Genomic DNA, 23,648 nt, shown 5'->3' with positions numbered 1-23,648 from the left:
ACTGAGTGGTGGCTTTCTAGGCGTGCGGGCCCTCGACTCGATAGCCGGAAGTCATCCAAGCTGAAGCTGTGGCCCACACAACCTATCTAGACAGTAGTCAGCTCCAGTTGGTAACCAGTATGGCTGATCGTGCGACGCTGGAGGATCTGGTGCGACTTCAGGGAGAGCGCGTGCGGGCCCTTAAGCAGCAGAAGGCCAGCGCTGAGCAGGTACGACCCAGGAGGCAGGAGAGGGGACAAAGGAAGGCCTGGGAGAACAGAGCGGGGAGTGGTCTGCACAGAGGATGGGGATGTGGAAGAAAGGACTGGACTTGTAGGTAGGAGGACGGGCTGGGTGGGGAGGTAGCTGCGGTAGGACCCGAGAGAAGCAAAGCTAGGCTTGGGAGAGAGATATGCCCCACATCCTGCTGAGGGAGGGATACTGAATGAATGACGGAAGAGGGAGGGGGTGGCAGATGTGGTAGCCCAGCGCCTACTTTCCATCCACAGATCGAGGAGGAGGTGGCAAAACTACTGAAACTGAAGGCACAACTGGGCCCTGATGAAGGGAAACAGAAGTTTGTGCTCAAAACCCCCAAGGTAAATATTCCTTTAGGGAGCCTCTGAGAGGGTCCCTAATTCCACTCACAAGGACGCATATATGCCTGCTTCTCTGAATCAGGTCACTGAGGAGGATCTGAAATCCTGCAGAGGAAACAACAGTTGGTTGTAGGCACCAGGCTGGATTGGACTCTGAGTCATTCTGGGATGGCAAAGTGATGGCAGAAGCTAGGCCAGCTGGGTGCTTAGGGGAGTCTACCTGCTACTGCTACTCCTTCTTTCATTCAGTAAATATTTACTGAGTGCTTACTGTGTGCCTAGCACTGTACAAAGCAGTGAGTGTACCATGGTGAACAATATAGCCTGCCCTCAGGGAGCTTACATTCTACTGAAGGAAACAGACTTAGGAGAAATAATCCCACACATTGATATGTAACTACAAATTGTGTTAAGTGATGTAAAGAAGTAAAAAGGATGCTCTGAGAAAAATAAGGGAGAACTGGGAAGTCTGAAGAAGTGATAGACTAGCTGACCTAATAGATGAGTGGAAGACAGCCGGGTGAAGAGTGTGAGGAAGATAAGTCCAGGTAGGGTATGGAAATCCTGAAGTGAGAAAGAACCTTGGTAGTTTCCAGGAACTATAAAAAGACCTTTATGACTAGAACCAAATAGAGAAGGAGAGTACAATGGAATGAAGTTGGAGATTCCTAGCTCAACCACCATGATTTCAGTTCAGATGCCACTTTCTGTAAGTTCTATAAACTGAACTATTTACCTATCATCTGGGTTCCCTTGGCACTTCATAAGTATCTCTGTTATTGCATTTATTGCTGACTTTTCATTATTCACATGGTTTATTTAACCTGAGAGTCTGGGACTAAATAGGTATTCAATGAATGTATGTGAAATTTAATTCCAAAGTAGAGGGGAGATGATCTGTCTTCCTTATGTTGAGATGTCGCTGTTTAAGAGTAATTCTTTGGGCTCCTAAAATCATTGAGCTATTCCTTTCTACATATAACTCATTTCAAAGGTTAAAGAGGGGCTTCCCTGGTGGCTCAGTGGTTGAGAGTCCGCCTGCCAATGCAGGGGACATGGGTTCATGCCCTGGTCCGGGAAGATCCCACGTGCCGCGGAGTGGCTGGGCCCGTGAGCCATGGCCGCTGAGCCTGCGTGTCCGGAGCCTGTGCTCCACAACGGGAGAGGCCACAACAGTGAGAGGCCCGCATACTGCAAAAAAAAAAAAAAAAAAAAAAAAAAAAAGTTAAAGAGATGGTGTAAAACCCCAAGGCAGTGACCATCAATAGTTATTCAAACTATTGGGTGAAAAGATTAATGGGGATTTATGATAGATCAGGCTGACCTCAGCTAAACCCAATGATCAATCTTAGCTTCACTAAAAGTAGGACAACCAGACATTATATTCCTCTTGATGTGATGCAATAAGAAGTACACAGCACCACCTATGAAGTATTCTTGCCAAGAAGAATTGTACCTGAATCTAATCAGTCTTCAGACTTAACTACCAGTTTACCTAACTACCAGTTTACTGGAAATATGGGAAATGGAGGAACACGTTAAATGACCACATTGAATGTACAGTTAACCAAATCTAGAATGAGAAAAATTCTTTCAGAAAAATGACTCAGTTTCCTCAACAAATAAAGGACATTTTTTTTTAAAAAAAAAGGAAAGGAAACTGTTGCAGATTAAATAGACATGAGACATATCAACCAAGTACTTGGGCACTAGGTAAAGGGCTGCTGTTAAGTTGTATTGGTTGTAAGGAAGGTATTGTAGTGTTTTGTTTTTTAATGCTTATATGTTAGACAATTATACTGAAATATTTATGGATGAAAGTATATGATATCTGGGATTACCTTAAAATACTGCAGGAAAAAAAAATATTGGGGCTTAGATAAAATAAGAATAGCAGATGTTGATAGTTGTTGAAGGTAGGTAATAAACACAGGGTGGGGTGGTCCAGTGTTCTATTCTCTATAATGTGTGTTGGAAAATTTCCATAATTTAATGTTAAAAGAAAATGAGATACAGCAGAAACTAACACAACACTGTAAAGCAATTATACTCCAATAAAGATGTTTTTAAAAAAACAAGAAAATGAGAATATACTGGAGAGTTAATATCCACTTAGTTTGTTGAAATACATTTCTTTTTTTTTTTTTTTTTTGAAATACATTTCTTGACATGTGATTCATAATTAACAGAAAACTCAGTATTATGGGGAAAGGACTTTTTCAAGGGACCTTCCTGGTCAAAATTATTTTCATAGTGTTATTTGCCTTTCACTTCGTTTGCGATGAAGGTGCAAAAGCACTGGTGTGTAGAACTGCTCGTGTCTTAGCACAAATTAAGATGTTGGCACTGAGCTGTACTAATAACCATTATGTTCTTTACTTTCGTGAACTCACAGTAAAAAAAAAAGATTCAGTTTCACTTAAGAATGTCCTTGATAAAACAGTAAAAATTATTAATTTTATTGAATATCGACCCTTGAGTACACTGTTTTTTAATACTCTGTATGATGAAATGGAAAGCACAGATAAAGCACTTCTGCTGCATTCCAAAGTAGGAAAAATGCTGTGCCATGTGTGAACTGTAGGCTGAACTAGCTACTTTTTTCATGGAAAACCTTTTTTATTTGAAAGAAAAACTGAAAGATAAACTATTGTGTTAAAGATTTGGATATTTGGCAGACATTTTCACAAAACTGAACAAAGTGAGCCTTGTCACCTCAAGGAAAACATTCAACAGTATTTGTTGCCAGCGATAAAATTCAAGTGTTCAAGTCAATGTTAGAACTTGTATTTTCCACCATGAGCTTGACAGGTTCTCAATACTTGAAGACTTTCCTGATGAGATCTATGGTGACATGAACAAATACGGTTTTTTGATATTGTATACTGAGGCATATCAACATTTGGAAGATCTGTGTAACTGTTATCAAAGAACAAATATTTTCTAAATGACCAATGCATGATGTTATAAAATTGTGCCTGCGTAGAATATCCAAAGTACAAGATAGAGTAACAGATATTTTTTAAATTGTACTAAAATATACATAACATAAAATTTGCCATTTCAACCATTTTTAGGTGTACAGTTCAGTGGCATTAAGTACATTCATATTGCTGTGCAACCATAACCACTATTCATCCCCCATAACTTTTTCATCATACCAAACTGAAATTCTTTACCCATTAAACAGTAACACCCCATTCTACCCTCCCTTCAGCCCCTGGTAACCATCGTTCTACTTTCTGTCTCTGTGAATTCTGGGTACCTTATAATAGATTTTAATGTAACAATGTGAAAAGTTCATTGATGTACTTTCAGATTCCACATTGCAAACCAATCCTTAAGAAGCTCTCCCTCCGGATTTTGGTGTAGTTTAAGAAGAATATCTACAATTAGCTGAAAAGTTTATTAAAAATATTCCTCCTTTTACAATTACACATCTCTGTAAGGCTAGATTTTCTTTATATATTCAACCAGAACAACATATCACAACAGAATTGAATGCAAAAAGCATATATGAAAATTCAGCTGTCTTCTATTAACCCAGGCATTAAAGATTTGCAAAAATGTAAATCAGTGCCACTCTTCTCACCAGATGTTTTTGTTTTGGAAAGTAGTTACATTTTTCCTAAAATGTTATTTATGTTAACATGTAATGGATTTTCTTTTTGTTAAGTGAATTAATATTTTTAAATGTTTGCAGTTTTAATTTATAATACGATAAATATTGATAGGTATAATCCACTTTGGGGTCTTTAGTAAATAGTAAGAGTGTAAAGGGGTCCTGAGACCAAAGAGGTTGTACTTGTGAGTAGCATATAAAAGCCCATACTAGAAGCTCTGACCTGGAAGAACAGAGTTCTAGTACCGACTGCCAGGAACCAGCTGAATGGCCTTAAGTAATGACTTAACTTCTCAACACATTCAAATTCATTAACTTAGCCCTTGTCATAGGGCTATCAGAAAAAAATTAAAGAAAAAAATAGTGGAGACTTCCCTGGTGGCGCAGTGGTTAAGAATCCGCCTGCCAAAGCAGGGGACACGGGTTTGAGCCCTGGTCTAGGAAGATCCTACATGCTGCGGAGCAACTAAGCCTGCATGCCACAACTACTGAGTCTATGCTCTAGAGCCCGCGAGCCACAACTACTGAGCCCGCGTGCTACAACTACTGAAGCCCACGCACCTAGAGCCCGTGCTCTACAACAAGAGAAGCCACCACAATGAGAAGCCGGCGCACCGCAACGAAGAGTAGCCCCTGCTCGCCACAACTAGAGAAAGCCCGCGTGCAGCAAAGAAGACCCAATGCAGCCAAAAATAAATAAATTTTTTTTAAAAAAAAGAGGGCTTCCCTGGTGGCACAGTGGTTGAGAGTCCGCCTGCCGATGCAGGGGACACGGGTTCGTGCCCCGGTCCGGGAAGATCCCACATGCTGTGGAGTGGCTGGGCCCGTGAGCCATGGCCGCTGAACCTGCACATCTGGAGCCTGTGCTCCGCAACGGGAGAGGCCACGACAGTGAGAGGCCCGCGTACCGCCAAAAAAAAAAAAAAAAGAAAAAAAGAAAGAAAAAATAGTATTTATTAGGATTTCCTTTTAAGGTATGTTGGGAGAGAACGTTACTTGTAAAATTTGGAATTCAATTCATTAAGCCAGTTTGAGTTGGTTATATGCCTGTCATCAGGTAGATGTTTTCTATTAGGCAGGGGAATGTTCTGTTTCCCAGAGAATGAGTTTAGGAAAATTTCTCAGAGAACAGAGTTCCAAGAATTCTAGAAGACAGAACCAAGCTAAAACGGGGTTGGAATTTAGAAGGGTGAGAGCAATGGGTGTGGTAATTAATAGGGAATTGTTTGTACTTGTTTTACAACTCAGTGACCTGTAGGAAAACCTAAGTTTGGGGCAGGGTTTTCATTCGCCATCATTGAAGTCATGCTTTTATATTTCTAGACCTTACTGTTCTTTGTTTTTAAACCCCATCCCTGGTTCTCTGGCTGATTTTGACTCCAAGGGCACAAGAGACTACAGTCCCCGGCAGATGGCAGTTCGGGAGAAGGTGTTTGATGTAATCATCAGCTGTTTCAAGCGCCACGGTGCAGAAGTAATTGATACACCTGTGTTTGAACTAAAGGTGAGGGGTGGATGAGGAGAAATTGCCTGGTGGAATAATGGGTATACAAACAACAAAGAGGATGGCAAGAGAGTGAGGCCCAAAGGTCTCTCTCTTGTTGCAGACAAAGATTGGCATTTTCTCCATGAGAAGGGGGACAGGACTGTCATAGAGAAAGAGGCCCTGCTTTTTATTTACCTTGGTTGTGGCCGGCAGCATCCAAAAGAGAGCCCTTCTCAGGGGTGGAAGTTGTTATGGCTCCTGGCTACATTGAATTCCATGGCACCTGTACTTGAGATGTTTCCTAGATACATGTAAATCGAACATATAAAGGATAAGTATGCAACCAGTCTCCTATTGATGGACCCTGAGGTTGTTTCTAGTTCTTTGCTATTAAAAAACAGTTCTTTGCATCCCTCCCTGCTTAAAACCCAGTAACTCCCAATGCATTTATAATAAAATCCAAACTCTTTACTCAGGCTTACAAGGCCCTACATGATGTGGCAACTGCCTACATTTCCCACCTCATCTCATGCGCTTCTTCCCCTTGCCCGCTGTGCTACCATGGTCTTTTTCTATTCCTGGAACATACTAAATATGTTTCTATCTTCGAGCCTTTGTTCTTGCTCTTCTCTCTTGCTGAACTTCCTTTTTCTCTAGCTCTCTGCATGACTTTAATTCCAGAGTAAATTAGACATAACAGATTTTGATTTCAGATTTCAACTAAAATGCCATTCCTCAAATACTCCTCTCCAACTGCCTTGTCTAAAGCAGCCCTTGTCTATCACATTGACCTATTTTATTTCCGTTAAAGAAGCTATCACTATCAAAAGTTATGTTAATTTGTTCCCTTGCATTAATGTACTGCCTGTCTCTTTTCATTACTATAGAAGATCCATGAGGGCATGGACTGCCTTTGTTCACTGATGTATACACAGGGCTTAGAACAATGTCTGGTACTAGTGGGCATTTATCTGCAGGGTAAATTCACAGAAGTAGAATTTCTGGGTCAAATGGTTGTACTCATTCCTATTTCTACCAACTATATTAGTTTGCTAGTGTTCCCATATCAAAATACCATAGACTGGGTGTCTTAAAGAACAGAAATTTATTGTCTGGAGGCTAGAAGTCCAAGATAAGCTGTCAGCAGGGTTGGTTTCTTCTGAGGGTCATGAGGGAAGGATCTGCTTATGGCCTCTCTCACTGGCTTTTAGATGGTGTCTTTTCCCTATGTCTTCACATCATCTTCCCTCCTCTGTGTCCAAATTTCCTCTTTTTATAAGGACATGAGTTATATTGGATTAAGACTCATCCTAATGACCTCGTTTTACCTTAATTACTTCTTTAAAGACCCTGTCTCCGAATAGAGTCACAATCTGAGGTAATGGGGGCCAGGTGGGTGCAGGGAATAGGGCTTCAATATATGAATTTCGAGGGGACACAATTCAGGCCATAATACCAACCACTGTATTCTCTGGCCATAACACCAACCATTGTATGAGTATTTCTATTTTCTACACACTGGGAATTTTCAGGTTTTTTGAATTTTGCCAGTCTGGTAGTGAAATATGTTATCTTGTTGAAGACATCACAGGGCAAGGACTCTCAGTTTTGGCTTTTGACAGTGTTCAAATCTCAGGCCGTCATAAAAACATTTACCTTTGTTGATCTAATGACCCACTCCTAGGCATTTATACTCCAAAAAAATATTCAAAACAAAAAACTGTGTACCCAAATATATTTATTGAAATGCTATGGAATTTTTTTTCAATAGGAATAACCTAAACATCTATCAGTGTAACACTAGGAAGGAAGGAAATAGCTTCTTCTCACTAGAATATTATGCAGTTTTTTTTTTTTTTTGGCCATGCCACACAGCTTGCAGGATCATAGTTCCCCAACTGGGGATTGAACCCAGGCCCTCGGCAGTGAGTGCGCAGTCCTAACCACTAGACCGCCAGGGAACTCCCAATGCAGCTTTTAAAAATAATACTTCAGCTCTGTCACAAAATGGAAATGTGATAAGCAGAAAACCAAATTGGTATCTCCTTGATTATAACTACATCAAATAAGGAAACATTGGGAGAGAGAACAGAGGAAATGTAGATAAGTTGAAATCAGTCATAGTTAGAATGGTGGGTTTTTGTTTTTAAAAATTCCTTTCAAATTGTTATATTTATCATTATGGTCACATTTCTTTATGTTTTCTCCAGGAAACACTGACTGGAAAGTATGGGGAAGACTCTAAGCTTATCTATGACCTGAAGGACCAAGGTGGGGAGCTGCTGTCTCTTCGCTATGACCTCACTGTATCTTTTTAAACTTTGGATGTATTGGCCCTTACTGGGCTGGGGCTTTTTCTAGCCTCAGGTTTGGGGGCAGCTAGATATAGGTGGGATCAAATATAATGCATCTTGCAGTCAGGGAAGTTATTTCTCTAAACCAGGAGCTGGGCTTTGGCTAAACAGAGCATAGCTAGCCTTTGAAGGCTTCTGAATCCTGAGTGAGACCTCAGCTTTATGTCAGGGTCCAGTTCTGACTCTGCCAACAATCCCCTGGATTCAGAATATGTCTCCCTTGCCCTGGCTGGTGGACAGAGTTCTCCCTAATTGACCAACAGCACGTTTCCTTTATCTCCAAGCTATGTCAGAGAATTATCTGCTTAGAGATCCCTACTTGGGGCCCTTTTTCTGCTCCCTGGCCAATCTGCCCACCCCCATGCTGTGCTCAGCATGGCCCAAAAACAAAAGAGCCTTAATATTTTATGAGACTTCAGCTGCCCTGTATGGTAACAAAGTTGATTCTTGCTGATGTTCAGAAATGCTGTTAATCTTACAGATGGTGGTTTTACCCACACAGGGTGCGGTTAGACCCCAGCTTCTGTTGGTGATGATAATCAACTTCCAGACTCTGAAAGGTGGGGCTTTCCCCTTAACTCTCTGTCATCAGGTTCCTTTTGCTCGGTATTTGGCAATGAATAAACTGACCAACATTAAACGCTACCACATAGCAAAAGTGTATCGGCGGGATAACCCAGCCATGACCCGAGGCCGATATCGGGAATTCTACCAGTGTGTGAGTATGGGGGCAGGATGGGTAAGGAGGCCCTCTCTTGAGCCAGTAGAATCTATTGAGTACTTATGGTGTCCTGAAAAATCTAGATGCCCCAGATAATGCTAACCCTAAGATTTCTTTAGTATTTTCATATACAGGACAGGGATTATGCTCCTCATTTTATCTGAGGAAACTTGAGGCTCAGCAAGATGAAGAGATCATAGGGATAAGAAAGGCAAAGTTAGGACTAGAACTCTTGGTCCAGGGCTTTTTATATTAAACCACAGTGATAGGATCAGAGCAAAGGATGAGGAAACTGGATTTGAGGTACTGTCGCACAGACTGGTGGCACAGCTTCTGAATGAATAAAGGACTAAGGCCGTATAATTGCTCCCACAACAGTGGAAGGAAATAAGGAAAAATAGATGAGTGAGATAATGAAGGAATAGCCCTGTGGATGGGAAGAAAACCAGGACTGGTAAGAGACCCAGGAATACTGGGGTTTTGCTCTGGGCTGACAGTCAGACGGAGAATGAAGAATGTGGTCTGCGCATGAGTGCAAAGAGGCCTCCTTCATAGAAAGCAGAGCTCCCAGGAGTCCTCCCTCAAGGTTAAACCCCTGAGGACCTCTAGCTAGCCCTCTCCCTACAGGATTTTGACATTGCTGGGCAATTTGACCCCATGATTCCTGATGCAGAGTGCCTGAAGATAATGTGTGAGATCCTGAGTTCACTCCAGATAGGCGACTTCCTGGTCAAGGTCAGAGCTGAATGGGGCTGGGAGGGCAAAGCTGGGCCTGGCCTCTCACAGGAGAAGGTCCTTGTGCAGAGGAACCAGTAGCCTAAGTGTCCAAGGCTATCGAGGGTCATGTAGGGAGATCCTCTTCTCACTATGCCTTGGGTCGCTGCAGGTGAATGATCGGCGCATCCTAGATGGGACGTTTGCCATCTGTGGTGTTCCTGACAGCAAGTTCCGCACCATCTGCTCCTCAGTGGACAAGCTGGACAAGGTAATGACCCAATCACCTGACTCTTCTTTTCCCAGATCCCACCCTGCCCTGAGAAATGGAAAAGATTAGGAGAGAGAGGGCCCTGCTTCTATGCCCACAGAGGAAGATTAGCCCCAGGATATAGGTTGACGGGCAGCTTCTGCTTAAGACCACACCCTGAGAAGGGCTCACACTTGCTCTGCACTGGGGAAGCTGCCCAGGATTCCCTGACTGGTATCTGTCTGCTCAGGTGTCCTGGGAGGAAGTAAAGAGTGAGATGGTGGGAGAGAAGGGCCTGGCACCTGAGGTGGCTGACCGCATTGGGGACTACGTCCAGCAGCATGGTGAGAAACAAACCCTGCCTCCCCGGCAGCCATCCCACTGCCCTCAAGAGAAAGCCAAACTCCTCCGTGTGTGTGCGTGTGCGCGCGCATGCGCACTGGAGACAGAGGGAAAGGGAATGCATGTGTGTGTATGCACACATGCATACATGTGTAATCCAGAGGAAAAGGTAAAGCCCTTATCTTTTTCTTCTTGTCAGTCTGGCTCACAAATCTGTCTCCCCAGGTGGGGTATCCCTGGTGGAACAGCTGCTCCAGGATCCTAAATTGTCCCAAAACAAGCAGGCCTTGGAGGGCCTGGGAGACCTGAAGCTGCTCTTTGAGTATCTGACCTTGTTTGGCATTGCTGACAAGGTGAGTCAGGTTGGGATGGGAGCCTTATTAGCTGAGCTCCGGGGCTGGAGGCCTTTGATCCTCATCTGCTGCTGACCATGTTCTTATCCCTCCAGATCTCCTTCGACCTGAGCCTAGCTCGAGGGCTGGACTACTACACCGGGGTGATCTTTGAGGCGGTGCTGCTACAGCCCCCAGCCCAGACAGGGGAAGAGCCCCTGGGTGTGGGCAGTGTGGCAGCTGGAGGGCGCTATGATGGGCTGGTGGGCATGTTTGATCCCAAAGGGCGCAAGGTGCCATGCGTGGGGCTCAGCATTGGGGTAGAGCGGATCTTCTCCATTGTGGAGCAGAGGCTGGAGGTATGTCTTGGGGCTGGGTGGAAGACATTCTGGGCAGATGGTGGCACCTGAGCTATCTTCTTTGATCTCTAAGGGGGCAATTAGTACTGCATTGGGCAAGGTGCATCTTTGCAAAGAAATGGAGAGAAGACTGTTGCTGTCCTTCAGACTCCCACCCCATTATAGGCCAGCTTGATGGATCTTTGATCATTCTTTCTTCACAAAATCCTTTGCTCCCTACTTCCTTCAGAGCTGTCAGGAATCTAGGCCAGTATATCCAAAGACCTGGATCTTCCTCATAATACAGAACACTTAATACTTTACTACTCTGTGCTAGGCACTGTGCTTAGTGCTTTTCACGCATTGTCTAATAAAACTCTTAAACAGCCCTCTGAGGGTAGCTACTTTCATTATTTACATTTCTCAGGCAAGGGAACTGAAGATTATAGATAAAATAATTTGCCCGAGGTTTAAGTGGCAGAGTCAGAATTCGAATGCAGGCAGTCCAACTCCAAAGTCTTGCTCCCAACCACTCTGCGATATTGTCTCTAAGTGGGAAGCGTGTATCTGAGGCTGTGGGATCCCTCAGATGGTTATCCTGACTCTCTAGCACCTAGAGTAATATGAAGGAAGCCCTTCTTGGCCTCAAGCCCACCTTTGTTGCTACTGCTTTTAAGTGGCTGGTTGCCTTTCATCCCTCGGGTAATGCTCTGGCAGTAACCTTCCCACTGCTCCCACCCTTTTCTCTAGAGTGGAACCCACTGGTGTTTTCCAATTGAGGTCACAGTTCCAGTAGGCATCTTATGTTTTAAGAACAATGGGAATAGTTTTCCAGAAAAAGAGACAGCAGCAGCATTCTTTCTCCCCTCCATCCACACCCCCACCCAAGTCGTGCCCTATGGCTGACGCATAAGAGACACAGTCTCCTTGTGGGAACTAGGACTGCCAGGGGTGATTGGATTGCCTGGGTGAGCTCAGAATATCACTTATGATGCATAAGGTTCTAGATGGAGATAAGCTTGAAGTTACTGTACATAAGCTACCTTTGCCCTCCATTATTAATTCTGGCAAGTCATATGTACAAGCCAGTCAGTTCATTTCTCATTCTTCTAAGAGCTACTTTTTGCCCAATTGCTAGATGAGAAGACTAGCCTGCCCTGGTGGAGTTGGGCCTGGTCTCAGACTCCTGACAAGAGCCTGCTCTGTTTGCTCTTTGAAGGTGTTGTAAAGGGTAGCCCAGTTCTTTCTTAACTGCTTCTTCCCTAGGCCGTGAAGGAGAAGGTACGGACCACAGAAACACAGGTGCTTGTGGCGTCTGCACAGAAGAAGCTGCTGGAGGAGAGACTGAAGCTCATCTCAGAGTTATGGGATGCTGGGATCAAGGTAGAGGAGGCAAGCCCCAGGGTGGCAGCAAATTTGGGAGTGCTGGACACAAACGAAATAAAAGCTTATCCATAGTGGCCCTGCCATTACTGTGGCTTCTTGGGGTGAAGGTCAGAGAAAGGTGCCAACTTGGGCCCCAAGGAGATTGTCCCAGAGGTCTGCAGAAGACAGCCTTCATCTCCTTCCCTGGTCCCCTGCAGGCAGAGCTGCTCTACAAGAAGAACCCCAAGTTACTGAATCAGCTGCAGTACTGTGAGGAGGCAGGCATCCCACTGGTGGCCATCATTGGTGAGCAAGAGCTCAAGGACGGGGTCATCAAGCTCCGCTCGGTGGCCAGCAGGGAAGAGGTAAGTAGGTGGACAGGAAGGCTGAGGGATGGGGAAGGCTGAGGGATGGGGAATGTATGCCATTTCGGCAGACCAAGGCCGAAAGTTACTGTACATAAGCTAGACCAAGGCCAAGGCCCATTCAAGACCTAAGCAAAAGCCTGGCATTCATATTAACGCCCAGTCCTAAAGGACTTAAGGGGGTAATATGTTACTATGGTCATGGTAGGGTAAAATCTCCATCCCCACACATACCCTGTGTCTCTCCACCTCCCCCAAGAAGCGCTGTCTCCCCTGAGGTGTTTGATTGGGTTCCTGCGCCCAGCTGAGCCAGGCCTGATGACTAGAGGAAGGCATGGGTGCTCAGAGAGCAGTGGAACACAAGATGCTCATACCACCTTGTTCCTCCATCCTGGCCAGGTGGACGTCCGAAGAGAAGACCTCGTGGAGGAAATCAGAAGGAAAACAAGCCAGCCCCTTTGCATCTGCTGAGTTGAACTATCAGAGGAAAGTGGGACTGGCACTATTTAAGGCTAAGACAAAACTCTGCATATGTACTTCAGCAGCTTTGCACGTTTCCTTCCCAACAGGAAGACCTGAAGAGTGGTCATAACAGAGACTTTTTTAATTTTTTTTTGCGGCACGCGGGCCTCTCACTGTTGTGGCCTCTCCCGTTGCGGTGGAGCACAGGCTCCGGACGCGCAGGCTCAGCGGCCATGGCTCACGGGCCCAGCCGCTCCGCGGCATGTGGGATCTTCCCGGACCAGGGCACAAACCTGTGTCCCCTGCATCGGCAGGCGGACTCTCAACCGCTGCGCCACCAGGGAAGCCCACTTTTTTATTTTTATTATGATTATTTTATTGGTAATCACTGGCAAAAATGGCCACCCAAAAATGGGTGGGCCACGGGGAACGGGCCCAAGATGGTTTCCTCGGCAGAGCCCTACAACTAGGTGGAGGGAACGCTTCCCACAACCAGCCGCCGCGGAAGGTCCAATAAAATGCCTCAACCACTGGAGCCTGCCTGTGTCACTACTGCCTAGCCCTGCCTTCCCTGTTAGAGCCTGGGCCTCCCACTGCGACCACTTCCGCGGTGGAAAATGGGGAGAGACACTTACAGTAGCTCCCACGGGCTATTCCGCAGGGGAAGGGCGCCCCTGACGTTCTCGCCTCCAGCCTCCATCCTGCAGGTTTGCGAGCCGTGTTTTAGGAGGTGGGGCTGCCCGCAGACCCACCCACTAGGGTCTCTAGCTTTCACCTGAGGGTCTGAGGTTCCCGCGGCGCACGTGCGGCGGATACGCCCACCCCCTTGGTGGGCGGGGTCGTGCTCAGAGCCAATGAGAGCTTTGGGGGTGGAGGAGTAGGGAAGCTTCCAGAGGGGCAGATTGGGAGGAGTTTATAAAGGGGGTACGAGCGAGCCAGTGGGAGAGCAATGCAGTCCAAGCGGGAGTGTGAGGTAAGTGTTTGCCTATCAGGGGGTTGGTGAGCCCTGGACATAACAGGCGAGGTGGGGGTGGACGCGGCGATAAGGCATTCCAACCTGCCCTTTTCCCCCTCAGCTGTGGTGTGAGAGGGTGAATCCAGAGAACAAGGCGGCGCTGGAGGCGTGGGTCAGGGAGACGGGCATCCGCCTGGTGCAGGTGAACGGGCAGAGGAAGTATGGCGGGCCACCCCCAGGTACGGTAGTCCCAGCCCTACGCCTACGGGAGGGCTAAGGCAGCCTCGACGGCCACGAGCCGCCGCGTTCGGGGGAGGGAGGGGCCTACGCCGAGGCTCCACAGTCAGAAACTTATAACTACCCCGTTACCCGCCCCCCCAGCTGATGAAACTCATTGTCTGTGGCTTCCCACCCACCCGCCCCCTCGAGGAAAGGAGCCAGTCTTAAGGTGCCAGCCCCGTTGGTAGCTCAGTCACCCAGTTACGCCAACGACCCGGGGCGTACGGGTGTTGTAACCATTTCACAGACGTTTGCACACATACTCCCTCCTGCGCTCGGTTCCTGGACCTCGACCCCGGAACCGTCCGGGTGGTTGACGGTGTCCCTCCCCACCCCCTTCCCCCAGGATGGGTGGGCAGCCCGCCGCCGGCCGGGTCAGAAGTGTTTATCGGGCGGCTGCCCCAGGATGTGTACGAGCACCAGCTGATCCCACTGTTCCAGCGCGTGGGCCGCCTCTACGAGTTCCGCCTGATGATGACCTTCAGCGGCCTGAACCGCGGCTTCGCTTACGCCCGCTACAGCTCGCGACGCGGCGCCCAGGCCGCCATCGCCACGCTGCACAACCACCCGCTGCGGCCGTCCTGCCCGCTGCTCGTGTGCCGCAGCACCGAGAAGTGCGAGCTGAGTGTGGACGGCTTGCCGCCGGGCCTGAGCCGCCAAGCGCTGCTGCTCGCGCTGCAGCCGCTGGGGCCCGGCCTGCAGGAGGCGCTGCTGTTGCCCAGCCCTGGGCCGGCGCCCGCGCAGATCGCACTGCTCAAGTTCAGCTCGCACCGCGCCGCGGCCATGGCCAAAAAGGCCCTGGTGGAAGGTAGGGGTGGAGACTGCGGGGGGCCGCTGGTTGGGGCGAAACGCGTTCTACCCGGCACTTTACTTCAACACGTCAGCGTAGATCAGCATAGCGGGTTAAAGTCGCGAGACCTTAGGGTCAAACACACTTGAGTTTGAGACAGACTATCTGACGTCACGTTTTTAAATTTCCACCGGTGCTACCAGCTACCACTCACCTAAACTTCACACTTCACATGCACTATCTCCTGACTTAACCCTCAAATTGCAGTGAAACATAGAACATTGTCCCTCTTTAGATAGGAGACTGTTTTAAGAAAAATTTACTTGCCCAAGGCAATCCAACTGAGCCTACCTTTTATCCACTGTAGAACCTGCTTCCTGAAGCTGAGAATTAAGCAGCATTTAGCACATTCTGTAGTTTTTGGCAAGTATTCATGGTAAAGGTTAGCTATTCTGATGGTTATGAGGTAGACAAAGCCTGCAATCAGCCAGTACTCCAAGGAAACTTAGAAGGTAGCAGTTATTGCACTCCCTTTGTAAGTAAACACAAAGAAGCCTAGAGAAGTTATTTAACTTGCCTGGTGTCACACCAGGAAATGGAGAGGCTACAAATTAAACAGGCTTGTGTGACTCCAGAGGACTCCGGTGCTTGGGCCCAGGGCTTAGACCCCGCCCTGTCTCTGCCTTTTTCCTGCAGGGCAGTCACGCCTCTGTGGAGAACAGGTGGCCGTGGAGTGGCTTAAGCCAGACCTGAAGCAGCGACTCCGCCAGCAGCTCAAGTGTCCGTCTCTACAGTGCCTACAGCCAGAGGGCAGCCAAGTAGCCCTGGCCAGGGACAAGGGGCTGGAGTCCCAAGGGGCTCGGGCTGCCCTGCAGCTGCTATGCCAACGGATGAAGTTGGGCAGCCCACTGTTCCTCACCAAGTGTTTGGGCACAAGTTCTGGCTGGCACCGATTCTGGTACCAGGTGGTGATCCCTGGGCATCCAGTGCCCTTCAGTGGCCTCATTTGGGTTGTGCTGGCCCCCAGTGGGCAGGATGGGCATGAGGTGGCCAAGGATGCTGTGTCTGCAAGGCTGCTGGAGGCACTGAGTCTGGGGCCAGCCTCCAGCGGTCTGCTGCGGCTGAGGCAGGAGGTACCATGGTTCAGCAGTGACCTAATCCTCTCCCCAGGCAGCCTGAATGAGTAGGCAGAGCCTGTGTCAGTCCCTGGCCCAGCAGGCCTGGGCAGCTGCTATCTGATCCCAAGAAGGGGAGGAGCATGGGCCCTGCCCTAGGCCTGACACAGCCTCCCAGCTGAGGCAGGGCCCACAGCACCTCGGGGCAGCTCAAGTTTGGCTAAGTTGTGGTGAGGGAGCTTCCCTTCTCCCTCCCAGCCTGGGGTTTAACCTGACCCCAGGGTTGTTCTCTGACACACAGTCGCACACACACCCCTCTCCTCCCACAGCTTAGCATGAATCTTTGCTTCTTATTTTCTTGATTTGTCTTTGTTGATGTTTTTATTTGGGGGCTGGCTGAGCCAAAGGGTCAGAAATCTGCCTTTGCCCCAACCACTTGGCATTCTGGTTTTGGTGTATGCGTAGTTTTGAGTTTTTCTATGCTGGTTGTATTTATATTAAACCCCTGGTTGGTTTACACCTGTGTCTGTGCTGTCTTGCGCCAGCTGTGGGCTTGTCTTACAGTGGTGGAGTGAGCAGCTGCTACAGGGCAAGTACTTCCCCACATCAGTGTGCCGATCCTGAGCATCTTCTTGTGCACAATAGGATATTTTAAATTCCCAGCCTCTCTAGGGATCCAGCCCAGAAAGCAAGACTCTTGTCCGCTGAGAACCCATCCTGAGATTCAGCTCATTCCCTCAGTCACTGTCATCCTCAGTCTCCTCCTCCTCCTGAGCTGTGGCATCCTCTCCCTCCTCCCTCAGTCCTGCAAAGAAGTCATCCGTGCTCCAGGCCTTGCTGCTCAGCGCCCGTAGTGGCCCTCCCTTTTTCTTGCGCCGGCGGTAGTCATCCACCACCAAAGCCCGCAGCTGGGCCATGTCCCAAAACTTGAGGCGCTGGTCATGGCCACTGCTGGCCAGGAAGCGGCCACAGTGGGAGAGGGCTAGCTTCTCCACAGGTTCCCCGGCATGTTGGCCCACACTGCCCACCACTCGGTTTGGCAGGATGTTGACAGCCCTGGAGAGAAAGAAAAGTGTTGGTATGGGCCGGTTAGGTCTGCCCTTCCTATGACTGGAGGGCCATCCGGCTTCTCTCACCTGATGACTCCATCAGTGGAGCCGGTACACAGCAGACTCTCAGTGACTGGAACCATGCAGTCAATGGACTCAGCTCTCAGGGCAAAGCGGTCACTTGTGGCCCCAAAGCCATCCCAGTTGAAGAGGTAGATGGTACCTTCACTGGAGCCACAGGCCACCTTCTTCCCACACTGCAGGGAAACAGGGCAAACCATGTTTGTGGAGCCACATCAAACCAAGTCCCTATCGCACACCCCCCTCCCGCCCCACCCAGCTGTACTTTCATAAGTGTGACAGAGGTCAGGTCTCCAGACTGAGGCTCGGAGAGCAACTCGAACCGGCGTCGTCTGATGTTGAAGACACCAAGGCAGCCATCTCCGCTGTAGAGAGAGCAAAGCAGCAGGCTTGGCTGGAGGTACCCACCAAGGGAAACATTTAACACAGGGAAGGGAGGGGATGCAGCTTTGAGGCTGTACCTGGCTGTCAGCAGCAGCTTCTTGGCTGGGTCCAGAGCCATGTCAGCAATGTACTCCTCATGCTGCCGCATATCCATTAAGGGGCCCTCCTTCCGCTGGTCCCAGAGGCGGATGCCACCTGTGTCATCCCCAGTTGCCAGAACATTCTCATCCACCAGCAGCAGGCTGTTGATGGGGGCACTAGAGACACAGATACAGAACTTCTTCGAGCACCTTTGTCCCAGTAGGGATGTACCAATCAATCCTTACCCTTTGGCTCAACACACAGTTGGCTTCCCCTTACCTGTGAGCCTTGGAAATGCGTCTTTGCAGTCGTCCCAGCTCCACATCTAGAAAATGGATGGCTTTGTCCTTGGACACAGTAACAAGTTCTGTGGGGAGGGAGGGGGAAATGCCCAGGTCATGGTGCTGTTCATTGCTCCCTTCCCACCACCACACTGCTGGCTGCCTTTCCTAATACTCACTCTGCCCATCTTCAGAGAAGACAACGGCTCGGCAGGACTTGAGGTGGTGACCTGAGGACCAGTGCTCCTTGGTTTCTCCCTCTTGGCAGGAGTAGGAAAAGCTGGGGAGAATGGAAGAAGAGTGAATGACTCCAGACCTCACCTGGGAGTATAGAGACCAACTAGCCAAACTTCCACCTACCTAGGAGTTCCTGCTTGTACACCTCCAAGCCCAAGGAGCTTACCATCCCATTTTCTTTTTTTTCAAATGAATAGGTATTTATATTATTATTTTCTTTAATATTTATTTATTTATTTTGTCTGTGCTGGGTCTTAGTTGCGGCACGCAGGATCTTCGTTGCGGCATGCATGCGGAATCTGGTTCCCCGACTAGGGACTGAACCTGGCCCCCTGCATTGGGAGCGTGGAGTCTTACCCACTGGACCACGAGGGAAGTCCTCCATTTTCCCATCTTCAATGAGCTTCAAATGTGAGGTCTTTTTTTCATTCAATGTACATTTTTGTGACCTCACCCCACCCCTCTTCATCATCTTTGAAAGCCATAACCTGGGGAAAGATTAGGTCTGAATCACTCTGGAGGTCCAAAAATAGTTGATGACAGAACAGCCCAGAAGCTGGAAATGTAAAGATGAGTAAGACAGGGATATTACACTCCAGGTCTACAGGAGCTAAAGAAAGCCACAATTAATTACGGCACATTGGGCTTCCCTGGTGGCGCAGTGGTTAAGGATCTGCCTGCCAATGCAGGGGACACGGGTTCGAGCCCTGGTCTGGGAAGATCCCACATGCTGCGGAACAACTAAGCCCGTGCACCACAGCTACTAAGCCTGCGAGCCACAACTACTGAAGCCCACGCGCCTAGAGCCCATGCTCCCAACAAGAAAAGCCACCGCAATGAGAAGCCTGCACACCACAACGAAGAGTAGCCCCTGCTCGCCGCAACCAGAGAAAAGCCCGCGTGCAGCAACGATGACCCAACGCAGCCAAAAAAAAAAAAAAAAAATTACGGCACATTGTGAACACGTGTGGCGGAAGGATGACAAGGGAGGTAGAGCAGAGAGGCACCAGCCTGTAAGCTCAGCTTTGAGGCAAGTACCTGTCAGAGATTATCCCTAGTGTCTGCCTCAGCAGATCTTCAAAAAGGGCTGAATGAATAAGTGCTTACTTGCTAGTTGAGTTCCGGGCAGGCAGAACTGGGTCTACTTATTGTTTGTTCTGTCCCAGTGCCTAGCATGAAAAAGCTGCTTAATAAACACAGATTGAATGAATACTTTGGAAGGGAAGAGAGCCCTGGAAAGCTAACTAAGATGATGACATGTGAGTTGGATCATGAAGAATAAGTAGTTCACCTGGCAGAGAACAAAGGGCAGATACTGGAGGCAGATGCTGATGTCTCTCCCACGAGGAATGAGGAGAGTTCAAGTGGGAAGAGAGAGGTATAGCTGAATCTAGTAAGATGGGCTGGACTAGGCTTGAGACAACCATGTAGGCCAGGCAGAAGTCTGAATTGAATTCTTTTGGAAAAAGGAACCTCTCTGGAATGGTCATGGGAGAAGTTTGAGGCCTCCAGAAGGCAGTGGCTGAAGGTAGAGAAGAGGAGACAAACAGAAGCCAGGGGTGTGTGTGAAGAAAAGTCCAGGGTGACTCCCAAGTGTCTGGCACTGTAAACATGGATAAAAGTAGTAAACCTCTCTGCAAGGTATGTATTATGGTTCCCATTTTCTTTTATCCTTCCTTCCCGCCTTGCCTTCCCTGCCTGTCTACCTGCCTTTCTCTCTCTCTCTCCCTCCCTCCCTCTCTTTTTTTTTAAATATAAATTTATTTATTTTATTTATCTTTGGCTGCGTTGGGTCTTTGTTGCTGTGCGCGGCTTTCTCTAGCTGCGGCAAGCAGGGGCTATTCTTCGGTGCGGTGCGCGGGCTTCTCATTGCAGTGGCTTCTATTGTTGGGGAGCACGGGCTCTAGGCATGTGGGCTTCAGTAGTTGTGGCTCGCGGGCTCTAGAGCGCAGGCTCAGTAGTTGTGGCGCATGGGCTTAGTTGCTCCATGGCATGTGGGATCTTCCTGGGCCAGGGCTCGAACCCATGTCCCCTGCATTGGTAGGCAGACTCTTAACCACTGTGCCACCAGGGAAGCCCCCCTCTCCCTCTCCCTCTCTCTTTTTCTCTCTCTCTCCCTTTCTCCCTCCCTCCCTCCCTTCCTTCTTTCCTCCCTCCTTCTTTCCCTCCATCCCTCCCTCCTTCCTCAGAGCCACAGGGCTTGCAGGATCTTAGTTCCTGGGGCCCTGGCAGTGAAAGCGTGGAGTCCTAACCATGGGACCACCAGAGAATTCTCTACTGTTCCCATTTTCAAAGATGAAAATCAGAAATTAACTTGCCCAAGGCCATTGCAGCTAATGAGGGGTTTGGGGTTTAAATTCATTAAGTAAATCTGATAGCACAACTCTCCTGGTTAAGGCCTTCAATGGCTTTTCACTGCTTCTAGCCTACATCTTTTATTCAAAATCAAACGTGTATTGAGCACTAACCCTGGGCTAGACGCAGGAGATAAAATGGAGAACTAAAGAGACTACAGATTACACTCCAGAACATTGTTTTTCAGACTCTAGTCATGACCCTTTACTGAGCTGCAATCAGCATTTTCTGTGTGTGCCCGCAATAACAACAGAATAAAATAAACCAGAAAATATTAGAGTGCATCACACATAATATAAAAGCTATTTTTACCGTGGGGCGAGGTCAAAAAAGTTTAAAAAACATTTTTTTAGTGGAGGAGACAGTGTTCAAATAATTATGCAAACGGATGTATGATTACACACCATTATGTAGTTTATGAGGAAAAGGTATCTGGTGCCGAGGCAGCATTTAACAGGTAATCTAATTTAGTCTGAGGCATGTTTGAAGAGTGAAGAGATGCTGGGGACTCTGGGACAATAGGTGCAAGTGAGGGAAATTCCAGGAAGAAGGAATAACATGTGCAAAGGAGCTGAGGCTTCAAGGTACACTAAAAAGGTAACGATGAATAAGCACAGAAAACAGAAAATAAAGTGAGCAAGGGCCAGATGGTCAAAGCCCTGAAAGCCGGATTAAGGAATCTCAATTTAATTCTAAAAGCAAAGGTAAACTATTGAAGGGTTTTAATCAAGGAAGTGAGGTGGTTGGATTTGTGTTTTTGAAAGATCAATTAAAATGGGCAAGAAGCGAAAGCAGGGGGCCCAGTTGGTTCTGTTTCAGGATCAATACAATATTTCGGTGGGAAATAACAGTGTCCTGAACGCCTGCCTGTCCGGGCTCCGTCACGACTTTCCAGCTACTTTGTCTCTCAGTTCTTTCAATAGATTTGTGTGGTAACTTGCTTAAAGGCGAATGTTATTAAACGAATTGGACAAGACTGAGTCTTGTAAACTTAGTCTCCCTGTAACCTCTCCTCATCCCAGCTCCATCGCTGCAGAGCTTCCAGACCGAGCAGCCCCACGCCCACCACGCCCCCATCTCTGCCCCGCACTTACACGAACACGTCCCCGTCCACGTCCCCAGCCGCCAGGAGATCGCGGGCCGGATGGAACGCCAGTCCACTGGCCGGAGCGTCCAGCACGATATCTTCCGGAGTGTCCCGGATCCGGGCTGGGGCTTCCGTGGAGTCGGGGTCCTCCTCGTCTCTCCCATCCTCTGCGGGCCTCTCCTCACATGTGCGGTCCATGAACCAGAGGATCCGAGCCGCGCAGCAATTGGTAGGTAAACCCAAGAACCAGTCGATCGGCGGGAGGAGTGGCCCAGGGCACCGCTTCCGGGGTAGGGGGCCAGGCAGGAAGTGGCGTCAAGGCGTTCTCCGTAACCCGGAAAAGGCGGGGCCTGACTCAGCTGGTGGGAGGCACCGACCCGAGGAGCCCGGCCTCCTAATCCAGCTACTTCCCAGTGTTGCAGCGGAGGAGGTTCCTGTGTCAGATAGACGGCGCATCCATCAGTCCCCTCCTTGGTCACTTCACGTAAAGTCGAGAACTGCGTTTAAGTCCTTTCCCCTTTTCCTGAGCGGTGCTGACAGTTTGGTACTGTCTCCCGCAATCAGTAAAGGATGACTGCCTGCCTGCCTGCCTTCGGGAGAGAAGAGCGGGACGCCAGTCGTTCATGGTTTGGTGAAAGACCAAGACAAGCGACAGACAGTTTGGTCGGTAAGCGACAAAAGCCCACGCCGCGAGAATTTGACCTGCGGGGGTCGTAGACAGCAGGCAGTACGCGCACACACTTATTAAGCTGCAGCCCTCCATGCTGAACATCCTCGTGGCCAAAGCAACAGCGCCCCACCCGTTCCTACCGTTTGGCTACAGACCTCAGCGGGACTGGGCCAGCTGTGCTCAGAGCTGGCAAGGAGTTGCTGAAAAGGAAAAATGGGCACAACAGTTGACATTCTGGACATCCCGGTTACCAAAGGTTCCGCAAAGATGAGAGCACTGTGTATGGTGGGGCAGATAAGGAGGAGCATGTGCTCCTGTCTGGATCTTGGTTACTTCCACAAGGCTTGGTGGTTCTTGCAGAAACTTATTTTAAACTGGCAGTCAACCCCCAGAAGGTCTCGATCTTAATGACCCTCTAGGTACCTTCATCTGAGCCAGGTGGGTCTCTGTGACCTTTTTCCTAATTGTGACTGCTGCCTACAGCCATGACATCAGGGTGTCACTTACTGTCTGAAATTAGCCATTCTAGGTGCTATTGCAGACAGTGCCCAATTTCAGCCTCCTAGGCGCCGTGCATAAAGCTGGCTTCCTCAAAAAGCTCTTGCCCTGTCAAGGTGAAAGTAACCAAAGGCAATGGCTAAAGTAGCCATCTAGCTCTTCTTGGATCTTGTAAGCCCACAAGTCTTAGCTCAGGGCAGGCAGTGGCAGCTATGGATCCAGCCAGAAAGAACTGGTGACCTTTGCTGATGAGTACCAGACCAAAGTGCTGGCAATGAGCCAAGAGGAAAAGGGTGGGGATGGAGTGATTTGGAGGCCAGCGATCCCACCCTGGGCCTTGGCAAACTTTCAGTGTGTTGAAGGGCACTAAACTCTTCTGGTCTAGGACAGGGATTCTCCAAGGCACTTCCCCTTCAACCAGGTAAGCAGTGATTTGTGCTTGGAATTACTAAAGATCCCAGAAGGGCATAAATTTGTGAAGGGTTTTTGTTCCCAGGAGTGTTTCTCATCAGGTGCCTTTACCTAGAGCCCAGTCCTGCACAACCTTGGGATCAGACTGGCAGCCCACTGGGCTGACCCTAATTCCCAGGGAACCTCTGCCCTAAGACTAGGTCCCCGGATGGGCCCAGATGAGTCTGATATTTAAGACCAATCATCCTTAAGTTTCTCTATCCACCTCTTGCCTGACAGTGAGGGTCATTCTTCCCTCCTCCACTGGGCACCCTGGCTAGTATATGTCCTGCTTAGGAATCTAGAGCCACAGCTCAGGAAAGGACTGAGCTGACTTTCTCCATGTGATTTTTATACAATCACATGTATATGGAATTAGTAGCCCTCTTGGTGCATCTGGGCCCTCA

At 48.5% G+C, this 23,648-nt stretch overlaps 3 protein-coding genes across 4 annotated transcripts; 2 read left to right on the top strand and 1 right to left on the bottom strand.

The window, feature by feature from the left end:
• The first annotated feature begins 59 nt into the window (after positions 1-59).
• Positions 60-13,464, top strand: HARS1 (histidyl-tRNA synthetase 1). Of its 2 annotated transcripts, none has more exons than XM_079915704.1 (13): positions 60-209; positions 489-578; positions 5,585-5,704; positions 7,897-7,992; positions 8,633-8,758; positions 9,389-9,496; positions 9,648-9,746; positions 9,976-10,069; positions 10,293-10,420; positions 10,516-10,758; positions 12,004-12,120; positions 12,321-12,467; positions 12,867-13,464. In XM_079915704.1, the coding sequence occupies exons 1-13, from the start codon at positions 120-122 to the stop codon at positions 12,936-12,938; spliced, it is 1,530 nt and encodes a 509-aa protein (XP_079771830.1). In that variant the 5' UTR covers positions 60-119; the 3' UTR covers positions 12,939-13,464. The 2 variants fall into 2 exon arrangements, with proteins under 2 accessions (XP_079771830.1, XP_079771831.1); XM_079915705.1 differs by having other exon boundaries at positions 12,321-12,471.
• Positions 13,465-13,805: 341 nt separating this feature from the next.
• On the top strand, positions 13,806-16,773 carry DND1 (DND microRNA-mediated repression inhibitor 1). The gene is made up of 4 exons (XM_079915703.1): positions 13,806-13,902; positions 14,006-14,123; positions 14,510-14,971; positions 15,650-16,773. Exons 1-4 carry the CDS (start codon positions 13,879-13,881, stop codon positions 16,138-16,140), a joined length of 1,095 nt encoding a protein of 364 aa, XP_079771829.1. The 5' UTR covers positions 13,806-13,878; the 3' UTR covers positions 16,141-16,773.
• Positions 16,774-16,790: 17 nt separating this feature from the next.
• On the bottom strand, positions 16,791-21,912 carry WDR55 (WD repeat domain 55). The gene is made up of 7 exons (XM_079915702.1): positions 21,631-21,912; positions 18,124-18,224; positions 17,943-18,030; positions 17,660-17,839; positions 17,464-17,563; positions 17,205-17,374; positions 16,791-17,124 (listed from the first exon to the last, which is right to left on the bottom strand). Exons 1-7 carry the CDS (start codon positions 21,819-21,821, stop codon positions 16,806-16,808), a joined length of 1,149 nt encoding a protein of 382 aa, XP_079771828.1. The 5' UTR covers positions 21,822-21,912; the 3' UTR covers positions 16,791-16,805.
• Between the last annotated feature and the right edge of the window lie 1,736 nt (positions 21,913-23,648).

Source organism: Stenella coeruleoalba, assembly GCF_951394435.1.
Source record: "Stenella coeruleoalba genome assembly, chromosome: 3".
Lineage (NCBI taxonomy): Eukaryota > Metazoa > Chordata > Mammalia > Artiodactyla > Delphinidae > Stenella > Stenella coeruleoalba.
This window is presented reverse-complemented; position numbering and strand designations above follow the sequence as displayed.

Bases quoted from the DNA above. Each gene is read 5' to 3' on its own strand.
- HARS1 (XM_079915705.1), top strand. From the start codon at position 120: ATGGCTGATCGTGCGACGCTGGAGGATCTGGTGCGACTTCAGGGAGAG. The intron at 579-5,584 runs GTAAATATTCCT...TTTGACTCCAAG, and splicing joins TTGTGCTCAAAACCCCCAAG to GGCACAAGAGACTACAGTCC. The intron at 10,759-12,003 runs GTATGTCTTGGG...CTTCTTCCCTAG, and splicing joins TTGTGGAGCAGAGGCTGGAG to GCCGTGAAGGAGAAGGTACG.
- DND1 (XM_079915703.1), top strand. From the start codon at position 13,879: ATGCAGTCCAAGCGGGAGTGTGAG. The intron at 13,903-14,005 runs GTAAGTGTTTGC...TTTCCCCCTCAG, and splicing joins AGTCCAAGCGGGAGTGTGAG to CTGTGGTGTGAGAGGGTGAA. The intron at 14,972-15,649 runs GTAGGGGTGGAG...TTTTTCCTGCAG, and splicing joins CAAAAAGGCCCTGGTGGAAG to GGCAGTCACGCCTCTGTGGA.
- WDR55 (XM_079915702.1), bottom strand. From the start codon at position 21,821: ATGGACCGCACATGTGAGGAGAGGCCCGCAGAGGATGGGAGAGACGAG. The intron at 17,564-17,659 runs GTACAGCCTCAA...CTCTCTCTACAG, and splicing joins AAGCTGCTGCTGACAGCCAG to CGGAGATGGCTGCCTTGGTG. The intron at 17,375-17,463 runs GTACAGCTGGGT...GTTTCCCTGCAG, and splicing joins CCTCTGTCACACTTATGAAA to TGTGGGAAGAAGGTGGCCTG.